The 17,577-nt window shown below is 47.4% G+C and overlaps 1 protein-coding gene across 1 annotated transcript in view; it reads right to left on the reverse strand.

Moving 5' to 3' along the window:
• Positions 1-16,255, reverse strand: part of DHRS3 (dehydrogenase/reductase (SDR family) member 3) — a 55,127-nt gene extending 38,872 nt beyond the window's left edge. Inside the window, exon 1 of the mRNA XM_006899561.1 lies at positions 15,728-16,255. Coding sequence (XP_006899623.1) covers positions 15,728-15,922 — 195 coding nt within the window. The 5' untranslated portion in view covers positions 15,923-16,255. The remainder of the gene's footprint in view (positions 1-15,727) is intronic.
• Between the last annotated feature and the right edge of the window lie 1,322 nt (positions 16,256-17,577).

The following is a 17,577-nucleotide window of genomic DNA, read 5'->3' on the forward strand; positions in this document are numbered from 1 at the left end:
GCTCTGTAGTGTAGCCAGCAGTGAGCTGTGTTGCTAATCCAAATGCTTCGCATACTCAGTGGTTTGAATTTCCCAGCAGCTCGAGGGAGAAAGAGGTGCAGAAATCATATCGCAGGGCACAGCCTCACTAACCTTGGGGTGGGGGGCCCAGGAGTTGAGAACAGCTGAACAGCAGTGAGTTTTGAAGAGGGATATGCCTCGCTGTCCCTGTGTATCTTTCCTTTTAGAAAGACAGATCAACAAGCAGCTCCAGAGTGTGGCAAGCTGCCATGGTAATCTATAGGTCTGGCTTCACCACAGCCTCAGGTCCGAAAACACCCTCATGGCTGTGGAATCAGAACCGACTCACAGCTGACCTTCCATTGGGTGAAAAGCTCTGTTGAGCTTGTAAAAGAAATGGGAGAGGACTGGCTGTCTTTCTTCCCCAGAGCCACAGGTGCAGCCTTTGGGGTAGCAGCCCAACTCCCTAATGCACTGACCAATGAGCTCCAATGAGCTCCTTAGATGCAGAGATGAAAATGACTAATGTTCATGTATGGGAAGTTGGGGGTGGGGGGTGGAGGAGGAAGTGGACAGACCAGAATGGGGCATCTTGTTTGATCGGAAGGGCCTGCACTGGGCAGGCCCCTGCTGATGAAGAAAGAGGCTGCTGTCACCACCCACCTCAAGTGGGAGGAAAGCCTCCAGTATTTTTTTTAGTCCTTTCTATGGACTTCTAGAAAGAGGAGAGCTGACATAACCAGAAGGCTTCTGCTGTAGAGAGGCACTCTCCTTTTGAGGGGCTGGACCCCAGACACTCACCAGGGATGAGACACCACTGTCTATGGACCAGCCTGAGTTTTGGGTCTGGAGTCACCAAGTTATACTTGTCCAGAGTTGGATGGTTTTGACGGAAGGAGGAACCAGTAGAAACCTCTAGAAGCTACTTGAGACAGTTATGTTTGAGCCAGGCCCTTTTATTGGGGCTGTCCAACATGAGTTTAGTATTTAAGGGAGTCCTTGGGTAGTACACACAGATAATGCACTAGGCTGCTAATCAAAAGACTGAGGTTTGAGTCTATCCAGGAACACCTAGGATGAGAGGTCTGGTGGTCTACTCCTAAAAGATTAGTTATTGAAAACCCCATGGAGCTCAGGTCTACTGATAACACGTAGGGTTGCCATGGACTGGAATAGGCAGCGTGGTACCTGGCATAGCTCCTTCAAGCTCTTCAGTGGAGGAGGAGGGTCTCTGGCCACGGCTGAAGAGGGCCTCGGGTTCTATATGTGAGGTGGGAATAGGGGTAAAGGTACAAGCCAGGTGCAGGGCTTTCCAGTCCACAGGGTTTATCACCTTGGAGTAAAGAACCAAATGCACAGGAACCCATGTTCACCATCACTCAGTCGAATCCAGTCAGGAGCAACTGACTAGAAAAGTGTGTCCTGAGGAATTTCTTTCTTTCTTCATGGGGGTTTGGGTGAAAGTTGACAGAACAAGTTAGTTTGTGCACTAACACGTGTGCATTCAACACGTGTGCACATTCTGCCCTCCCCATGACATTAGCTGCAACCCCTTCAATGTAACAGTACTCTTCCCGCTGCTGCCCTGTGCTCCCGTTTCCATTTGTCCTTCTATCCCACCCCTTTCCTGCCTTTGTCGCTAAGGACATGCTGCCCTTGCAGTTCTGCAGGGCTGGTTGTGTGGTGCACATTCCTCACCGGGGTTCATATGATAGGCCTATCTACGGTTTGGCAGAAAGGCTGAGCAATTTCCTAGAATTTATTGTCCCCTTCTTTCTTTTAAAGCAATGGTATCTTTCAAAACACATACACACAAATCTGACAAAGAATCTTGAGATACAATAGAAAAGTGAAGCTAATCTAGTCAGATGGAGTTAGGGGTTCCCCCAGAATCCTCCTGGTTCTGCCTCCTACTTGCCCTACTTTCCTGATAACCTCCAGGAACCCGGTTTGAAGGAGGTCTGCTGAGTACAGAAGTCTATAGAATGGGCTTTTCACATAGAGATGTGCTGCTCCTGGGTGCCGCTGAGTGGCTTTTGACTCATAGTGACCCCTACTGGCAGAATACAACTGCCTTCTAGGGTTTCTTAGCCTGATGGACATTCTCCTCCTATGCAATTTACACTCTCTTTAAACCTGTGGAGGGTCAGCTGTGAGTCCGTTTCCACTTGACGACAAACAGATCTTTTTCCTTCAGAGCCGGCAGGCATATGGGAAGACAAGGATCCATAAAACTCGAACATGTGTATCTTGGTGCAATTTTCTTGGGCCAGGGTTCAGATTTACATCTGATCTTCAAAAGGCTCTATAAGCAGTCACTTACTGGCAACCCCCTCAACTGGCCCCTCCTTCAGAAAGCCTTCTAAGATTCCTCATCATTCCCAGTGAGTGTCTCCTTCCCTGCACTGTCAAAGTACCTGGGTCACTTACAAGGACCCAGGATAATGACTGGCCTATCCTAGTTGTTATGAAAAGCTTAAAATCCAAACTCACTGCCATCAAATCAATTTCTATACATGGTTAGTGACATTTCATTAGCTTTCCGAGGCTGTAGATCGTAACAGGAGAATGCCCATCTATGCTCTGTTGTTGTTGTCGTGTACTGGTTGAAAGATCCATAGCTGACCCTCCAGCAGGTTTTCAGAGGCTGCATAGGAGGAGACCGTCCATCCTTCTCCCTTAGAGCAGCTGGCAGATTTGAACTGCATGCCTTCGGGATTGCAGCACAGCTTCTTGCCACTAGGCCACCAGTGCTCTGTTATGTGCTGCTGAGTTGCCTGTGACTCACAGCGACCCTATGTACGGCAACTCTGAACCCTGCCCTGTCCTGGGCCTGTCTCACTAAATCTGACATACCTACCTACCTTCATTGCTCCAGTTATTGTATTAATCCATCTCATCCGGGGTCTTCCTCTCCTGCACTGTCCCTCAACCTTTCTAAGCATGATGTCCTTCTCCAAGGACTGGTCTCTCCTGGCCATGTGCCCAAAGTATGTGAGACAGAACTTCAAAATCCTAGCCTCCAAGGAGAGACTTGGTTTCACCTTCTCCAGGACAGACCTGTCTTTCTTGGCAGTGCATGGTATGTTCAAGACTCTTCTCCAGCACCACAATTCAAAGGCATCGATTCTTCTTCTGTCTCTACCAGTAGTCAAATGGATGGAGCACAACTGTACTGTCCTCCAGCTTAGAGTCCCTAGTTGGTAGAGACATTAAGGGGCTCAGCTGCCAACCCAAAGACTGGAGATTTGAGTTCATCCAGAAGCACCTCAGAAGAAAGGTCTGGTGATTTACTTCATCAGCCACAGAGGACCCCTCAGGGCACAGGTCTACTGCCAGCCCCACGGGATGGTCAAGAGTCTCAGGCAAGTGGTGTGGTTTTAGTCTCAGTGAGTTCTTGAAAGTAAACGCAGATAACCAATGACTGCTTTAATCCTCTGACACTCACTCCATTCATTCATTGTATGCAAATAATACTACTTGGTGCTGAACAAAATATTATTTTAAAGGTTTAACAACATCTCCGCCTCCATCCTGTTGACTCACTTATACCTTATCAAACCTCTCCCCTGAGCATCGTATAGACTGGTGGTGTTGTTATGTGCCCGTGAGTGGGAAATGGCTCATAGCTGACCTTTCAGTGGGTTTTCAAGGACTGTGGATTGCACAGGGAGAAACTGCTCATCTTCCCCCCTCTGCGCCCCCCCCCCCATGGAGCAGCTGGTGGATTTGAACAGAGTGCCTTTGGTTTGGCAGTGCAATTTCCTACCACTAGGTCACCAGGGCCCCATTTTTTAATGGTTTTTCTCTTGACCTCTCCATAACCCTAAAGGAGACAGCATGGCCAGGCTGAGATGATTCATCCCAGTAGGAAAAGTCCTAGTTTTAAAGCTAAGAATCTGGGGTTCAGAAGTCTACCTCCAGCCAAGCATCTTCGGGCACCTTCCCTCACCTGCATCTCTAAAATCTATCTTATCTCACTGCTGTTGAGTTGGTTCCAATCCATAGTGACTTTCCACTGGACTTCCAAGGCTATCATTAGCAATGAGAAGAGACTGTCCAGCTTTGTCTGCCGAAGCCACTGGTAGAGGTGAACCACCAGAGATGTGCCACCTTTGGGTTGGCAGAGAAACTTGTTACAGACTGTTCCACCAGAGCTCCCCTACACACCTGTCTCAGCTTGACCAGGGAGATCAGGTAAGACCACCTAGTATCATCAGGGTTATTATTAGAACCCAAAGAAGCAGCCAGCTTCCGCTCAGGTACTGGTTGGTACGGGTCATTGTTAGCTGTCATTAGCTCGGCCTGATTCATGACAACCACATACACAGCGGCATGAAATGCTGTACAGTCTTATGCCATGATGGGCTGTGGACCGGACCACTGCTTGATTTTCACAAATAGACTGCCAGACCTTTCTTTTTAATCTCTGTTAGCTGGAAGTGCCATTAAAATCTGCTCAGCATCGTAGCAATGTGCATGCAAGCTTTTGCAGACAGTCTGGGTGCACATGAGACAACAGTGAATGGGTATTGAACTTAAGTCTTCTGCATGAAAGGCGAGAACTCTACCATGAAACCACCAATGCCAAGCTAGTCCTTAGTTCCCCTTTTCAGAGCAAGATTAGAACCATGCATTTTCCAGGTGCCCTCTCAACTCCTTCCTTTTCTCTTTCCTTAAAAAACATACAAAAAAGCTAAACTTCATTAGCCATCAAGTCAGAGACAACTCATTGTTGACCCTCCATTTCCATTGCATTTTTGAGGCTGTAAATCACACAGGAGATGCTCTCTCTCCTAACGAGTCAGTAGCAGATTTGAACCACCAGAGAAGCACAACTTTGGAGTTAGTGGTACAACTCCCTAAGAAGTAGGCAACCATAGTGCCGTTTCCAGAATCTGGAAAACTCAGACAAGGGGCCAACATACCCAGCGTGATCATGCTAAGAACCGTTGTCTTCTTTTCAAGTGCTAGCTGATCAATGGTCATGTAAGCTTTTCCTCCTCATTCCCTGACCCTGCCAGGCCACAGTCCTCACTGGCATCACTCTGGGAGCAGGGACTCATAGTACCTAAGTGTTGGAAGGGACCAAGGGGGAAGAGTATTGTTTGGAACCTAACCTCTCCTTGATGCAGGAATTCATAGTGAGCAATGAACTGCAGAGCAGCTAGTTCCTCTGCAGAAGGCTCCAATGGGCAGAGAAGTGTTCCTGCTGCAGGCTGAGCCCCAATAGGGTCCTGGTGTGGCCCCCACAACCACCTGGAAGGGATTCAGTGCTCCTGGAGAATTGGAATGCAGCTGATACTGCCACCTGGATCCAACGTGGCCATCAAACCCCCATCGATTTGCCATCCAGCCATTCATTTTTCTCTATGTCTTTGTCATCCTGAGTCTGGACACCATCCAAATACTCAAGAACCTTCTCAAAGTTTTGGCCAATACTGACCACATGCTCTAGAAGTCCTGTGATGAAGCAGAACAGAGAAGCAGCTCCTTCATTCTGGGCACCCAAGTGGATTTTATTTGTTGTTTATTATCAGTTGCTCTCACTGAAATGTCAGCCCCATGAAGGCAGGGATTGTATATGTTTTGCCCACAGGATACTGTTGTATCCCTGGTACTTAGAACAGTGCCTGGCACATAGTAAGTGCTCAGTAGATATAGTGTAGGAATTACCAACTGAATGAAAGAGTTCTCACCAATCCTCTGCATGCTAATCAGTTCTGGTATTCTGACACGCTCTTTTTTGAAAGTCAGGAGAAGTTCTTACTGTCAGAATTTTAATGCCCACATTTGAGTGTGAACATAAAAATAAATGCATGAAATAGATCCATTTGTCTCATTTTCTAATCTTCCTGGTTCATCTCAATAATCTCAAATGTCTCCTTAAATATCTTGTATGTTTGATATCTTTCTAGGTCATATCCCCTGAATACAAAACCTTTTTGTGATATTCCAGTCAGGGTCATGCTTTTGTCCAAGGTAAACAAAGCCAAGGGTCACCTTCACATGAATACGGCTAAGGTCTTTTTCTGAAAGTGGATGATTTCAACTTATGTTCTTGTGGTGGTCAAGCCAATACAGACTCCTAGGGACCCTATATGACAGAGTAGAACTTCCCTATTGGATTTCCAAAGCTGTAATTTTTATAGGAAAACTTATCTTTTCAATTTGTGTTACATTTGAACATTAGAAAACAAAAATCCTCACAACTGGTCCAATAGGCAACATCAAAATAGGTGGAGAAAAGATCTGAAGTTTCAATTATTTTATTTTACTTAGATGCATAATCAACACCCATGGAAGTAGCAGTTAAGAAATCAAAAGACATGTTGCATTGAGGAAATCTGCTGTCAAGGACCTCTTTAATGTACTAAAGAGCAAGGATATCACTTTAAAGAGTAAGATGTACTTGATCTAAGCCATGGTATTTCAATTGCTTCCTATGCAATTGAATAAGGATAAATTAAGAAGAATTTAATATCTTTGAATTTTGGTGTTAGCGAAGAGTACTGAATATCTCATGAACTACCAAAAGAACAAACAAGTCTGTCTTAGAGGAAATGCAGCCAGAGTGGCAAGGATAGTGAAGTTCCATCTCATGTACTTTGGGCATATTGTCAGGAGGGGCCAGTCCTTGGAAAAATACATCATGCTAAGAAAGGAAGTGGGTAAGAGAAAGAGAAGAAGATCCTCAATAAGATGGACTGATAACAGTGGGCTGGAGCATGGAGAGCTTGTGAGAAAGGTGCAGGAGAGGGCAAGGCTCAGATCTGATGTTCACAGGGTCACTGCAAGTTGTACTTGACTGGGAAACACCTAACCACCACCACAATCTTCATAGGAAAATATTGCTAAGGATTTTGAAGCTCCGTCCCACATCCTTTGGGCATGTGGCCAGGAGGGTCCAGTCCCTGGAGGACGTCATGCTTGGAAAGGTAGATGGACAGCTCAGGAGAGGAAGACACCAGATGAGATGGCTTGACACAGTAACTCGGGTAATGGGGTTAGGTGTGTCAGAGACAGACTGGCTCAGGATAGGGCAGGGTTCAGAGCTACTGTTCATAGGGTCGCTACAAGTCTCAGGTGACTGGATGGCACAGAACAACAAATCTGGAAGCTCAGCAAGGAGTAGAATCCATTCTCACCTTTCTACTCCACTCCTGAGATGGCCCATTCTCTTTACTGTGTCCTCTGTCTTAATGAACTTTGCTTTCTAAACTTCCCTCTGTCTTCTTAATAAACTTTGCAGTCTTTAACTAAAGAAAGAGAGAGAGAGGGAGGGAGGGAGGGAGGGAGGGAGGGTAGGAAGGAAGGAAGGAGGGAAAGGAAGGAAAGAAGGGAAGGGAAAGAAAGGAAAGGAAGGGCAAAGAAGGTAAGGAAAGGGGAGGGAAGGGGAGGGGAGGCAGCTGAATGATGGGAGAGGTAGGGAGGGAAAAAAAGAAAGACAGACAGAGGGAACAGAGTTTTTCTCCAGGGGAACTGCTGGGGGGGGGTTGGGGTAAACGGTTGACCTTTTGATTAAGCAGCTGACCTCTAACCCATTGCACCACTTCTTCAACCTTCCTGAAACTTAAACTCACCACCACTGAGTTGGTTCCAACTTGGAGAGACCCTTCATCAGGTACTCAGGCTATAAATCCTGGAGGGAAGGAGACTGCCCATCTTTCTCCCTTCGAGTCACTGGTGGATTAGAACTGCCTGAGATGTGTGACTTTTGGGTTAGAGCACAACTTGCTGCAGACTAAGCCTCAAGAACTCCTTTCCTCAGTCGATAATAGAATGGAAAAAGAACCACAGAAAGCAGTCATACTACCAAAAGATTAGAACCACTTCTGTATTGTGCTGAACAAATGCCCTTCAGACGGAAGAAATCAAAGTTCAGAAGTCTAAACAGGACTTAGCAAAAGGGCTGGTTAGATTGCAGATGGTCAATCTTATTAACAGAAACTATCACTAGATTCTCTGGAGCCCGAGTAGACAATTTGGTGATTCTGGGATAAATAACAGGAAATTCTGTTTGTCCTGCTGGTTAGAAAACCTGAGCTCCTCATCCCTTTGCAAGTTACAGGTTAACAATATAACATATTCTCAATTACCTCAAATGCATGTGAAAGCTGGGCAATGGAAATGGAAGACAGAAGAAAAACTGCTGCCTCTGAATTACAGTGCTGGAGCACGACAGCCAGGAGAACAAGCAAACCAGGCTTAGAAGAAATACAATTCGGATGCTTTTCTTCGCTTACTCGACACAGAGCTTCAGGAAAGATCAATTGCTAGAAAAGAGTATCAGGCTTGGAAAGGTAGAAAATCAATGACAACGGGGGCAAAACCTCAAAGGGATGGAATGTCACCATAGCAACCAGCTGACTCCACAGAAATGGACTCAAGACACAACCAACACCATGAAGATGGGCTTGTTTTGTTTTGTTGTATTGGGGTTCTGTGAGTTCAAGCCAAGTCAATGGCTACTTCGCGACAGATTATCTAGAAATTGTTAACAGGAGTGAGAAACAGGTGCAGGTACCTATCCTAGCTCTGAGTTGTTATGCCCCCCACCCCCTTAAATGGCTGAGGAAACCCCAAGCCCATTGCTGTCGAGCCGATTCTCAGTCATGGCGGCCCTCCTCACAGTTTTCTGGGCTGTAAATCGAGAATGTTTGTTCTCCTCCCTTCGAAGCAGCTAGTGTATTTGAACTGCTGACCTTTTGGTTGTCAACACAACACATAACACCTCATGCCACTGAGTTCCTTGATGGCTATGGAGGAGGGGTGAATAGTGATGAAGACAAATATTTTCTCAGGAATCTTCCCCCAACTCAAGGAGTTAGGAAATCTGGGTTTTTCCCCCTAGATGGCCAACCCATGACATAAGAATTTCAGAACTTGCCAGAACCTTAGAGGTCAGGGTGTCCTCTCTCATTTTACACGAGTGATTCTTAGCGCTGTCTCAGAGAAGGTAGCAACTCTTTTCCAGGTCAGAGTAGAACAAGGCCTAGAATTCTGTCTCTGGTCTCCCAGAGCTGCAGGGGGTTGGTCCCAGATGTGGGCAGCTTTGCTTCTTAGAGGTAAAAAAAAAAGGAGTAGAAGCTTAAGAGCAGATTCTACACGCTGAAGAATTTTGTTCTAGATGCCACAGGTAGCAAAGGTAGGCTATCTTCCAGCTCATAGAAGTGCCTGATGCTTGCCACAAAAATTCCCAGCACGGCCAGCCTGGGGGCAATGAGGCACTGCTCTCTCCCACCATGACCCCCGACTTTGTGACTTTCAGCATGCAGCAGTTTAATGCAGTGACTTGGCCTGATGACTCTGAGCTCCACAAGACTGCTTGTCTGGAGTTCTCTCTCTCTCTCTCTTTTCTTCTCTGTTTTCACCAGTATTGACCTGAGTCGAGTCCTGGGATATAACCTCCCTGCTTCTCTCCCCAGTTCCCCAGCCTGCCCTCATACGTTTTCTTCCTTTCCCTCCACCTCTATGAGATATTTGATCCAGTGTTTTCTCACACCTGGATTGTCCTTCTCATATCCTTCCTTGTTGAAACTATTTATCTTCTTCAAAGCTCAGCTCAAATGACACCTCTTTAAAAGAAAACCTTCCTGGAACACTTGTTCTAGATTAACAGTTCCACTGTGATTCCATTGGGTAGTGGATTGAAAACTCTTGTCCACTGGGAACCTCAGAATATGATCTTCCTTAGAAATAGTGTCTTTGCAGAGGTCATTAGTTCAGGATCTCGAGATGAGATCATACTGGACTGACGGTGTCCTTTTTTAGGAGAGAGGACACAGCGAAGGCCATATGAACACAGGAAATCAAGCCCCAGTCAAGGGTACCAGAAGCCACCCAAAGCTGGCAGAGGGAGGAAAAGAATATCTTCTGGAGTCTTCAGAAGGTGCATATGTAGTCCCGCCAACCCCTTCATTTGGCACTCTGCCTTCCAGAATTATTAGAGAATAAATTCCTTTTGTTTTAAATCAACAAGTTTGTGGTGATTTGTTATGGCAGCTCTAGGAAATGAATTACTGTTGTTAGTTAGTTACCATTGAGTTGATGCTGGCTGGCTCATGATGACTCAGTACATAACAGCACAAAGCCTTGCCCATCTTCACAAATGTAGGTGCGTTCTATCTTCACGACTGTCAGGATGCCTGAGGCAATGGGAGCAATGATTGTGTCAAATGATGGCTTCCATTTCCATATCCTCCTCTATCCTCCTTGTGTGTGAGGACACACCCTAATAATCAAGCTGAGGTTTTGAACTTCCGCTGTGATCCGTAGGATTTTGACCAGTTAATCTTTGGAAGTTGATTACCAGACCTTCCTAGTCTGTTTTAGTCTAGAAACTCCACTGAAATCTGTTCTCCATGGTTGACTGTTGGCCTAGCTGTCATTTGATGTGGAGTTTTCACTATTGCAGCATACCATAATTTGTCTTCATGTAACTATCTTGCCATGACTTCATGTTTTAATTGATATATGCCGGGCCCCACACCATCCCGGAGTTTACCTAGGAGACACTTGAGATAGGTTTGTTCAGATGTTTGTCTTAAAATAGGTTGTTGAGGGAGAGATGAATTTGGGTTTGTTCAAATGCTAGGAACAGGAAGGACGTGGGCTCACTGAATGGATGTGAAGAATGGAATTCACACATCTACTTATAGGGCTGGTTCTTAGCTAGCTGCTTGAAGGACAGAGCTCTCTGTTCACAGATTATAAATTCGCTAACAGCAAGGAAGATCAAGCAAGTTCTCATATCATGCCTAGGAAATATTTCCCTGCATCCTAGCTCTACTTCTGCACAGACACAGGGGTTGGGTCCACTTATGCTATCATAAGTCTGCAATTATGACCCAGTATTTTAGCACAAGGAGTTCTGACAGTGTAGTGCATATGGCATTGTGCTGTTAACACAAAAGTGGTGGCTGGTGGTAGTCTGAGTCCATCAGAGGCTCCGCAGGAGGAAGCTGGGCATTCTCCTGTGTGATTTACAGCCTCCAAAAACCCCTTGAGGGGTCAGCTGTGTGTCTGTTCTGACTCAGTGGCACCTAACAACAATAACAACAACAGCAACAACAACAAAATATGCAGCCATTTGACCAAGCCTGGACAAGAACTAGAACCATCACAGAAGATACAGGCATCTCCCTTGGAGGCATTTTGGGTTTGGTATGTTGTTACTGATGGGTGTTGTTGAGTTGGAGCTGGCTCATGTCTGATAGACTAAAATCTTGCCTGAACCTGTACCATCCTCACAATCTCTGCTGGGCTTAAACCCACTTGCAGTCACTGTGTCAATGTATCTCCCCCCCCCCCCTCTTGTTATGTACCATTTAGTCAGATCTGATAGACACAGGAGGATATTGCCCCACCTTCTCCAGTGGAGCATCCACTGGATTTGAACCGCACACCTTCGGGATTGTGGCACTGCTTCTTGCCACTAGGCTACCAACTGTGTCACTCTATCTTATTGAAGGTTTTCCTCTCTTTCACTGATCTTGTCTTTTTCCAAAGATTATGGCCTTCTCAAGGTACTGGCCCCTTCTGGTAACAAGTGCTAACTACGTATCCTTCTCCAGGGATCAGGCCCCTTCTGGTTAGTATATGAGACCAACCCTCACCATCCTTGCTTTTTTCTTTTTCTATTTAATTTACTTTTTAGTATTAATTTTAATGAACGTTTACAGACTTTGGATTTCCATTCATTCAATCATTCTTGCCCATTTATCCCTGCCCACTCCTCCCCCCAATTCACTCTCTTCTTTGAAAAGTAAAAGAAAAATTCTTTCCTTGTTATACAATACACCCCATCCACTCCATTCACTTCATACCCCCCCAGCCTTCATTCCTGTCTAATCATACATCGCTTTTAAACAGTTCTCTCCCTCATCTGTTTCAGTGCAGTATGCATAATTTATCCTATCTTTCTCAGTCTCCCCCCAATCCTGATATCAGTTCCGTTTTACAACAGTGGCATTATGCAATATTTGTCCTATTGTGACTGAGATCTTTCACTCAGCATAATGTCCTCCAGGGTGATTGATTTTGTAAAATATTTCACAAGTTCTTTGTTTTTCAATGCGGCATAGTATTCCATTGTGTGAATATATTGGAGCTTCTCTATCCATTTGTTTGTTGATGGGCACGTAGGCTGTTTCCAACTCTTTGCTAATGTGAACAAAGCCACAATAAACATAGGGGTGCACATCCTTGCTTCTTTCTGTGATTTGGTTTAAAACTGTCTCAGCACAGCCAGTTACATGAATAGTTTTGCTTTTTCAGTGCAGATAAGGGAGCTCTGGTGGCCTTCTGAGTAAGGTGCCAACTCATAGATGGGCAGTTCAAATCTAACCAGCAGCCCTAGCAAGACAATGTGGGCTATCTCCTCCTGTGCAGTTTGTAGCCTCTGAAAGCAGGCGGAAGGGTCAATTATGAGTTGGTTCTCACTCTTAGAGATTTTACAACAACAATATATATATAAACATTATGAATTTGGCTAATCAAAAGGTCAGTAGTTTAAACCTAACAGCCACTCCAAGATAGAAAGATAAGGCAATCTGCTTCCATACTGATTTTCAGCCTTGGAAACCTTATGTATGGGACAGTTCTATTTTGCCCTATAGAGTCATGCATGATGAGTCAATATTGACTCAGTGGTGGCAGTGGATTTGGGGTCTTTGTATGTTTGTTTTAATAATCTATTATCTATACACTACCATCATGAAAATAGTGTGACAATTACCAAAATGTGACACAGACACAAAGTAAGCAAATACTATTAGGAAAAAGGGAAGAGGCAGACTTGGTTAACACAGAATTGTCACAAGCCTTCAATTATTTAAAAACAAAAAGAAAAACAAAAAACCCACCTCTATTATCTCAGAGTGCACTAAAGATAAGTGCAATGAAATGATGTATGTCGACAGTTCCCCAAACAGTTCCCATTTCCTCCCAGGGGCTCCTGCGAACATGATGTCAAATTTAAACTCGGAACTAGGCCAATTAGCCAGAAGACCTGGTAGGAAATGGTCTACAGTTTAGCTTTGTAAACGCTTTTGTGGGGGGAATTATAAGACAGTACAGAGAGGGGAGAGAAGAGATTGTAGTAGGGAACTGACTATCCAGAACCTTTCCCCTAGAGACCGTATAACCATGACTGAAAGACAGGTAATCTTTCGGGTGACTGGGGATTTTGTGGGAAAAGAGGCATCTCGAAGTTAGAAATTTTCATCAAATACTTTCTGAAGCCTCTAGGTCCCTTTAAGAGAAAAACAAAACAACCCTTCACTTAGGTCACCCTTACAGTCTAAGGCTCACTACCACCCACAAATATTGCCAAATCCTCTTTGACTCAAGGTCAATGTCCTGGGTCACTAAGGGGACTCGTTGCCATCCCCAACCTCAACCCGCCCCCTCCCCCCAAATCTTCAGGCTCCTCCTGGATGTGTCTAGTATATCCGACCCCACCAGAACCCAGGCTGGACAGGCTCTGAGATACAGCCTCCACTTCACCAAGGGGAGCAGGTGCAGAGCCATCTGTGGTTCAACATCGCCGCCTGTCTATTTTCACTGTAGGTTGCGGGAGGTGCCCAGCCCTCCCTGGCTCTCTGCAGATGGATCCGGCCTACCCCTAAGCCCACTGTTCACACATGTCCCAACCCACTTGGTCAGGTCTTGTCAAGTCTTCATCTTCACAATACTTGGCCCTTTGCCCTAAGCTCCCCCAAACACTCATGAGCCTGGGAATTGTCCCAAGGCCCTTTCACTGGCCCCAGATGGACTCAGGCAATAAGCCACAATTTCCAAATTCCCCACCGTGACAGCAACAGAAGGCTCATTAAAAAGTAGCTCCAGTAATTGGCCAGATAATTACAAGTCTCGGGGAGTGCTCTTGGCCATCATTGGTCCAACAGCTGAATTAAAGTGAATGGCACTAAAAGTTTCATAGGCCCCCATGTATCCTGTTTTCTGTGACCTGGACATCAATTTCAGGCATATTTCTAATTGGCCCTACGTCTCCCCCTCCCTGGTAGAGGATGCATGAAACTGCAGGCTCCACTCAGCACTATTCTAACCCTCTCCCAGTGCGCCATGTTCTTCTTTCAATTTAGGATTGTTTATAGTCAGTCAAGTTTTTCCAGATTGACTACAAGAGTCTGTGTATGCCTACTGCAGTTAGGAGAGCAGTAAAAGAGACACAGAGTTCGGGCCAGCTGGAAGAGTCAGAGAAAGTTCCTCTGAGATGCAGACAGCTAAGGAATGACAATCACATGCAATGTACCCGGATGCACAGGGCACTAATAAATGCCACACTCTCATCCCAAGGGAGCGCCTTGCTGCTGGTTCTCTGCAAGGGGCTCCAGGAGACGCTGATGTGGCATATGGCTCTGAGGAAATGAAACTGCCCAGGAAAACTCTTACTTCCCCTTATTCAGTACACTCAAGGGTTAAAAACACTTCCGAACGCCCCTTCTGAAAACAAGGTCAAGCAGCTGTCCAAACCACCCAAGGAGAAGCAGGGCGTCAAGGACCCCAGCTAACTTGGCTCCCGACTGGCCTAGCCAGGGAAGAGTTAATGGGCAATCGGCTTTGGCTGATAGTTCAGGCTCCAAAGTTCAGCCCGAGTCAGAGCTACCCCGGAGGAATTGTAAATCTCAGGGCAGTATTTAACAAAACAAAAGCAACCTGGAATTACATGCAGGCTTGGTTTTCTACAGTACATATTTACTTAATCCCCAAGGTATGTGGCTCCACATCAGATCAGCTGGCTTTGCTGGCCCTTTCACCCCCCTACTCTGCTCACAACAGTTTGTTGCAAACTAATTCTCTGGTTTTGCTCTTCTCCTTTACAGAGTTGGCTGGAGACAGCCTCAAATCCCTCTCCCATGGCTCTGGTCACTGGGTGAGTCAGTCAAACCAGAGTCCTGGTTGGGTGACAGTCCACTTGCCTTCCGCACTCTCCTCTGTGGCACCAGGTCGGTGAAAACTAGGGGGAAACTTGGTAGGTCCACCAAAAAGTTAAACGATTCCTCCCTACTTAATGGGCTGGGATCCTCTCTATGGCTGTACTGGGGGAAGGGGCTGGGCTGAAGGTGAGAACAAGGGCTCTTTATCAGCCGCTGGTTACCCTAGCCCACTCTCCTTCCAGATTTCCAAGCACCTCCGCCTCACAGCGTCGGCCAGGCCAGACGATCCAAGACCACTCCCCACATTTCAAACCCAAACCAAGCCTCTCCTCTCACGGTCTCTTCGGATTTACAGCCGCCCAGGTGGGCGCCAGGAAGCAGGTTGCCAAGGCAAATACAAGGCGCCAGCTAGCAGGCGGCTCCCGGCCATACCCAGGAGCGCACACACACTCCATGCACTCCTAGGGTGTCGGCAAAGGGGGGAGACTAAGGGGAAAACATAACACCTTCCTCACGGGGGGAGCGACGTAGGAAATGGGTGGGTCTTCTAAGTCTCCGAATAGGGGTGCAAAAGTCAGTTAGCCACCGATCCTAAAAGATCCTCAAAGCTCCGAACCAGCCAGAAGAGACAGTCTAATGGCAGGGTAATTTACAAGATGAAACTGACTAGCTCAGCACTCGCGGGTGGAGCAAGGGAACAGGGTGGTGGGCAACTTTCAGCTCCAGGCGCGCGAGTCAGCAGCGGCAGCAGGTGGGTGCAACATCCCCCCTTCGGCAGCCCTCCTCCCCCTCAGCTCCCATTCCACGAGACGCGGTGGCCGTACCTTTCTCGCGCCGCGCTCTGCGAACTCGCGGGCGAGCTGGCGCCCGATGCCTCTCCCGCCGCCCGTGATGAGGACGTTCTCCCGAGACAAGTCCCGCAGCTTGGCGGGCAGCACCAGTCCAACGGCGGCTTTTACCACCAGATAGATCATCTGCAGAGGGAACACCACCAACGCACCCAGCCATCTCCACACCATCCTCCGCGCCGCGGAGCCGGCTAGGGGGCGAAAACCCCCTGACCAAACAAAATCGGGATTATAAAAGAAATCCTAAAGAGTAATATAAATAAACCGAATCAAGGAGGGCGGGCGTCCCACCTGGCTACCGGTGAAATAAATTCTTCCCAGGTGCAAAGTACTGGGTGAGGGGGAAAAAGAAAAAAAAAAAAAAATCCGCCCCTGCAGGAGAATAAGCCTCTCCAAAGGTTGGGACGCCAACAAGGGTGGAGGGGAAGTCGAAGGTGGAAAGTTCTAACAAGAAGTTTCTTGCCCCAGCAGCCGTTTCGGCTGGGGAATTCTCAGGTAATGTTTACAGGCTGACAGAGGAGTTTAGGCAGGGGAAGGAAAAAAAAAAAAAAAAAAAAAAAAGGCACCAACCACACGCGCGGAGCCTGCTACAGTCCTGCGGTTTCAAAGTGCAAGATCATTTAAAAAAAAAAAAAATCGTTTCCAAATTGTAGCTTCTCCTGCCCTCCCCTTTGCCAGGGGGGAAAAAAAAGTGGGGGGAAAGTGTTTGGAGCTCCCCAATTCAGCCTGCAAAAGTCTCTGGACTCATTGCTATTCTTGGGCTCAGGAAATTGCTTAAACGCGCTCTGATTGCCAGCAACGTGCAGGAGAAGTGGGGGGTCCGGGTGTCAGTTTCTCTCCGTGCTTGGCTCGCCCTCGCGCGCGCTCGCTCGCGCCGGTTCCCTCCCTCTCTCTCTCCTCCAGCAGAGCCTGGGAGTTGCCGCACAGCCGGGCTCCCTCTCTCTCTTTTTAGCGTCTATTGCCTTCTTTTTCTCCTTTCCAACTTGGAGAAGGCCCGGGTGCGGAGCGCGCGAGGACTGGACGCCCCAGTCCGCGCCGCCTTATTCATTCGCTTCCCCCGGCAGCCGCGGCGCGCAGCGAGAGCACGGCCCTTTTCTTTCCCTCATTTTTTTTTTTTTTAATACCCCGTTAAGTCTGATTGACAGTTAAAGTGTTCGGAGGTTTCACTGCCGAGCCTCTGAGTGGCTGCAGCGGCTCCCCTCCCCCCGCGCCGTGGCGAGGCGCGCGCGCGGGCGCGCACCCAGGCTCGCCCCGACTCGCGCTCTCCTGGGCTGGCTTCCTTCTCTGCAAGCTGGGACTTGCCGCCGGCGCCCCTGAGGGCTCGCAGCTGTAACTCCCAACACGCTGGAACCGACTCCCGCCAGCCAGTTCCCTCTCCCAGATAATTCTGCCTGGCCCGGGACACCGTCTCCCTGAGCTGAGGCGCCCGGGGGCCAGGTGACCACCCCTGAGCGCGGAGCTGGCCCAGGAGAGCTCGCAAAGGCCATGTTGTTAGCAGGCAGCCCGGGATTTATTTTGGGTCATTTGGTCATGTCCTCCACCCCCATTCCCTCTCCTCCAGGTAGGACTTGGGTCCGCTCTCGATCTTTGCCCCAACATATTCTGTCTTCAACCTCCGTGTGCTTTCGTAAATCTGACCCAAGTATCTCGGGTAGCTGTGGGAAAATATCCAAGGAGCAGAGTTTCGCTTTGAGAGGAGGGGTGGGCGGGATAAACGAACCTCTGCCCCTGAGGTGCCAATAAAATCCCCGAAAGATTAGCCAGGGGCATATTTATTGCTCATCTGGGCTAGAATTACCTTGACTGACAGCAATTTCCTTAATAAC

Source organism: Elephantulus edwardii, unplaced genomic scaffold, assembly GCF_000299155.1.
Source record: "Elephantulus edwardii isolate Elephantulus edwardi_28Jun2011 unplaced genomic scaffold, EleEdw1.0 scaffold00261, whole genome shotgun sequence".
Classification (NCBI taxonomy): Eukaryota; Metazoa; Chordata; class Mammalia; order Macroscelidea; family Macroscelididae; genus Elephantulus; species Elephantulus edwardii.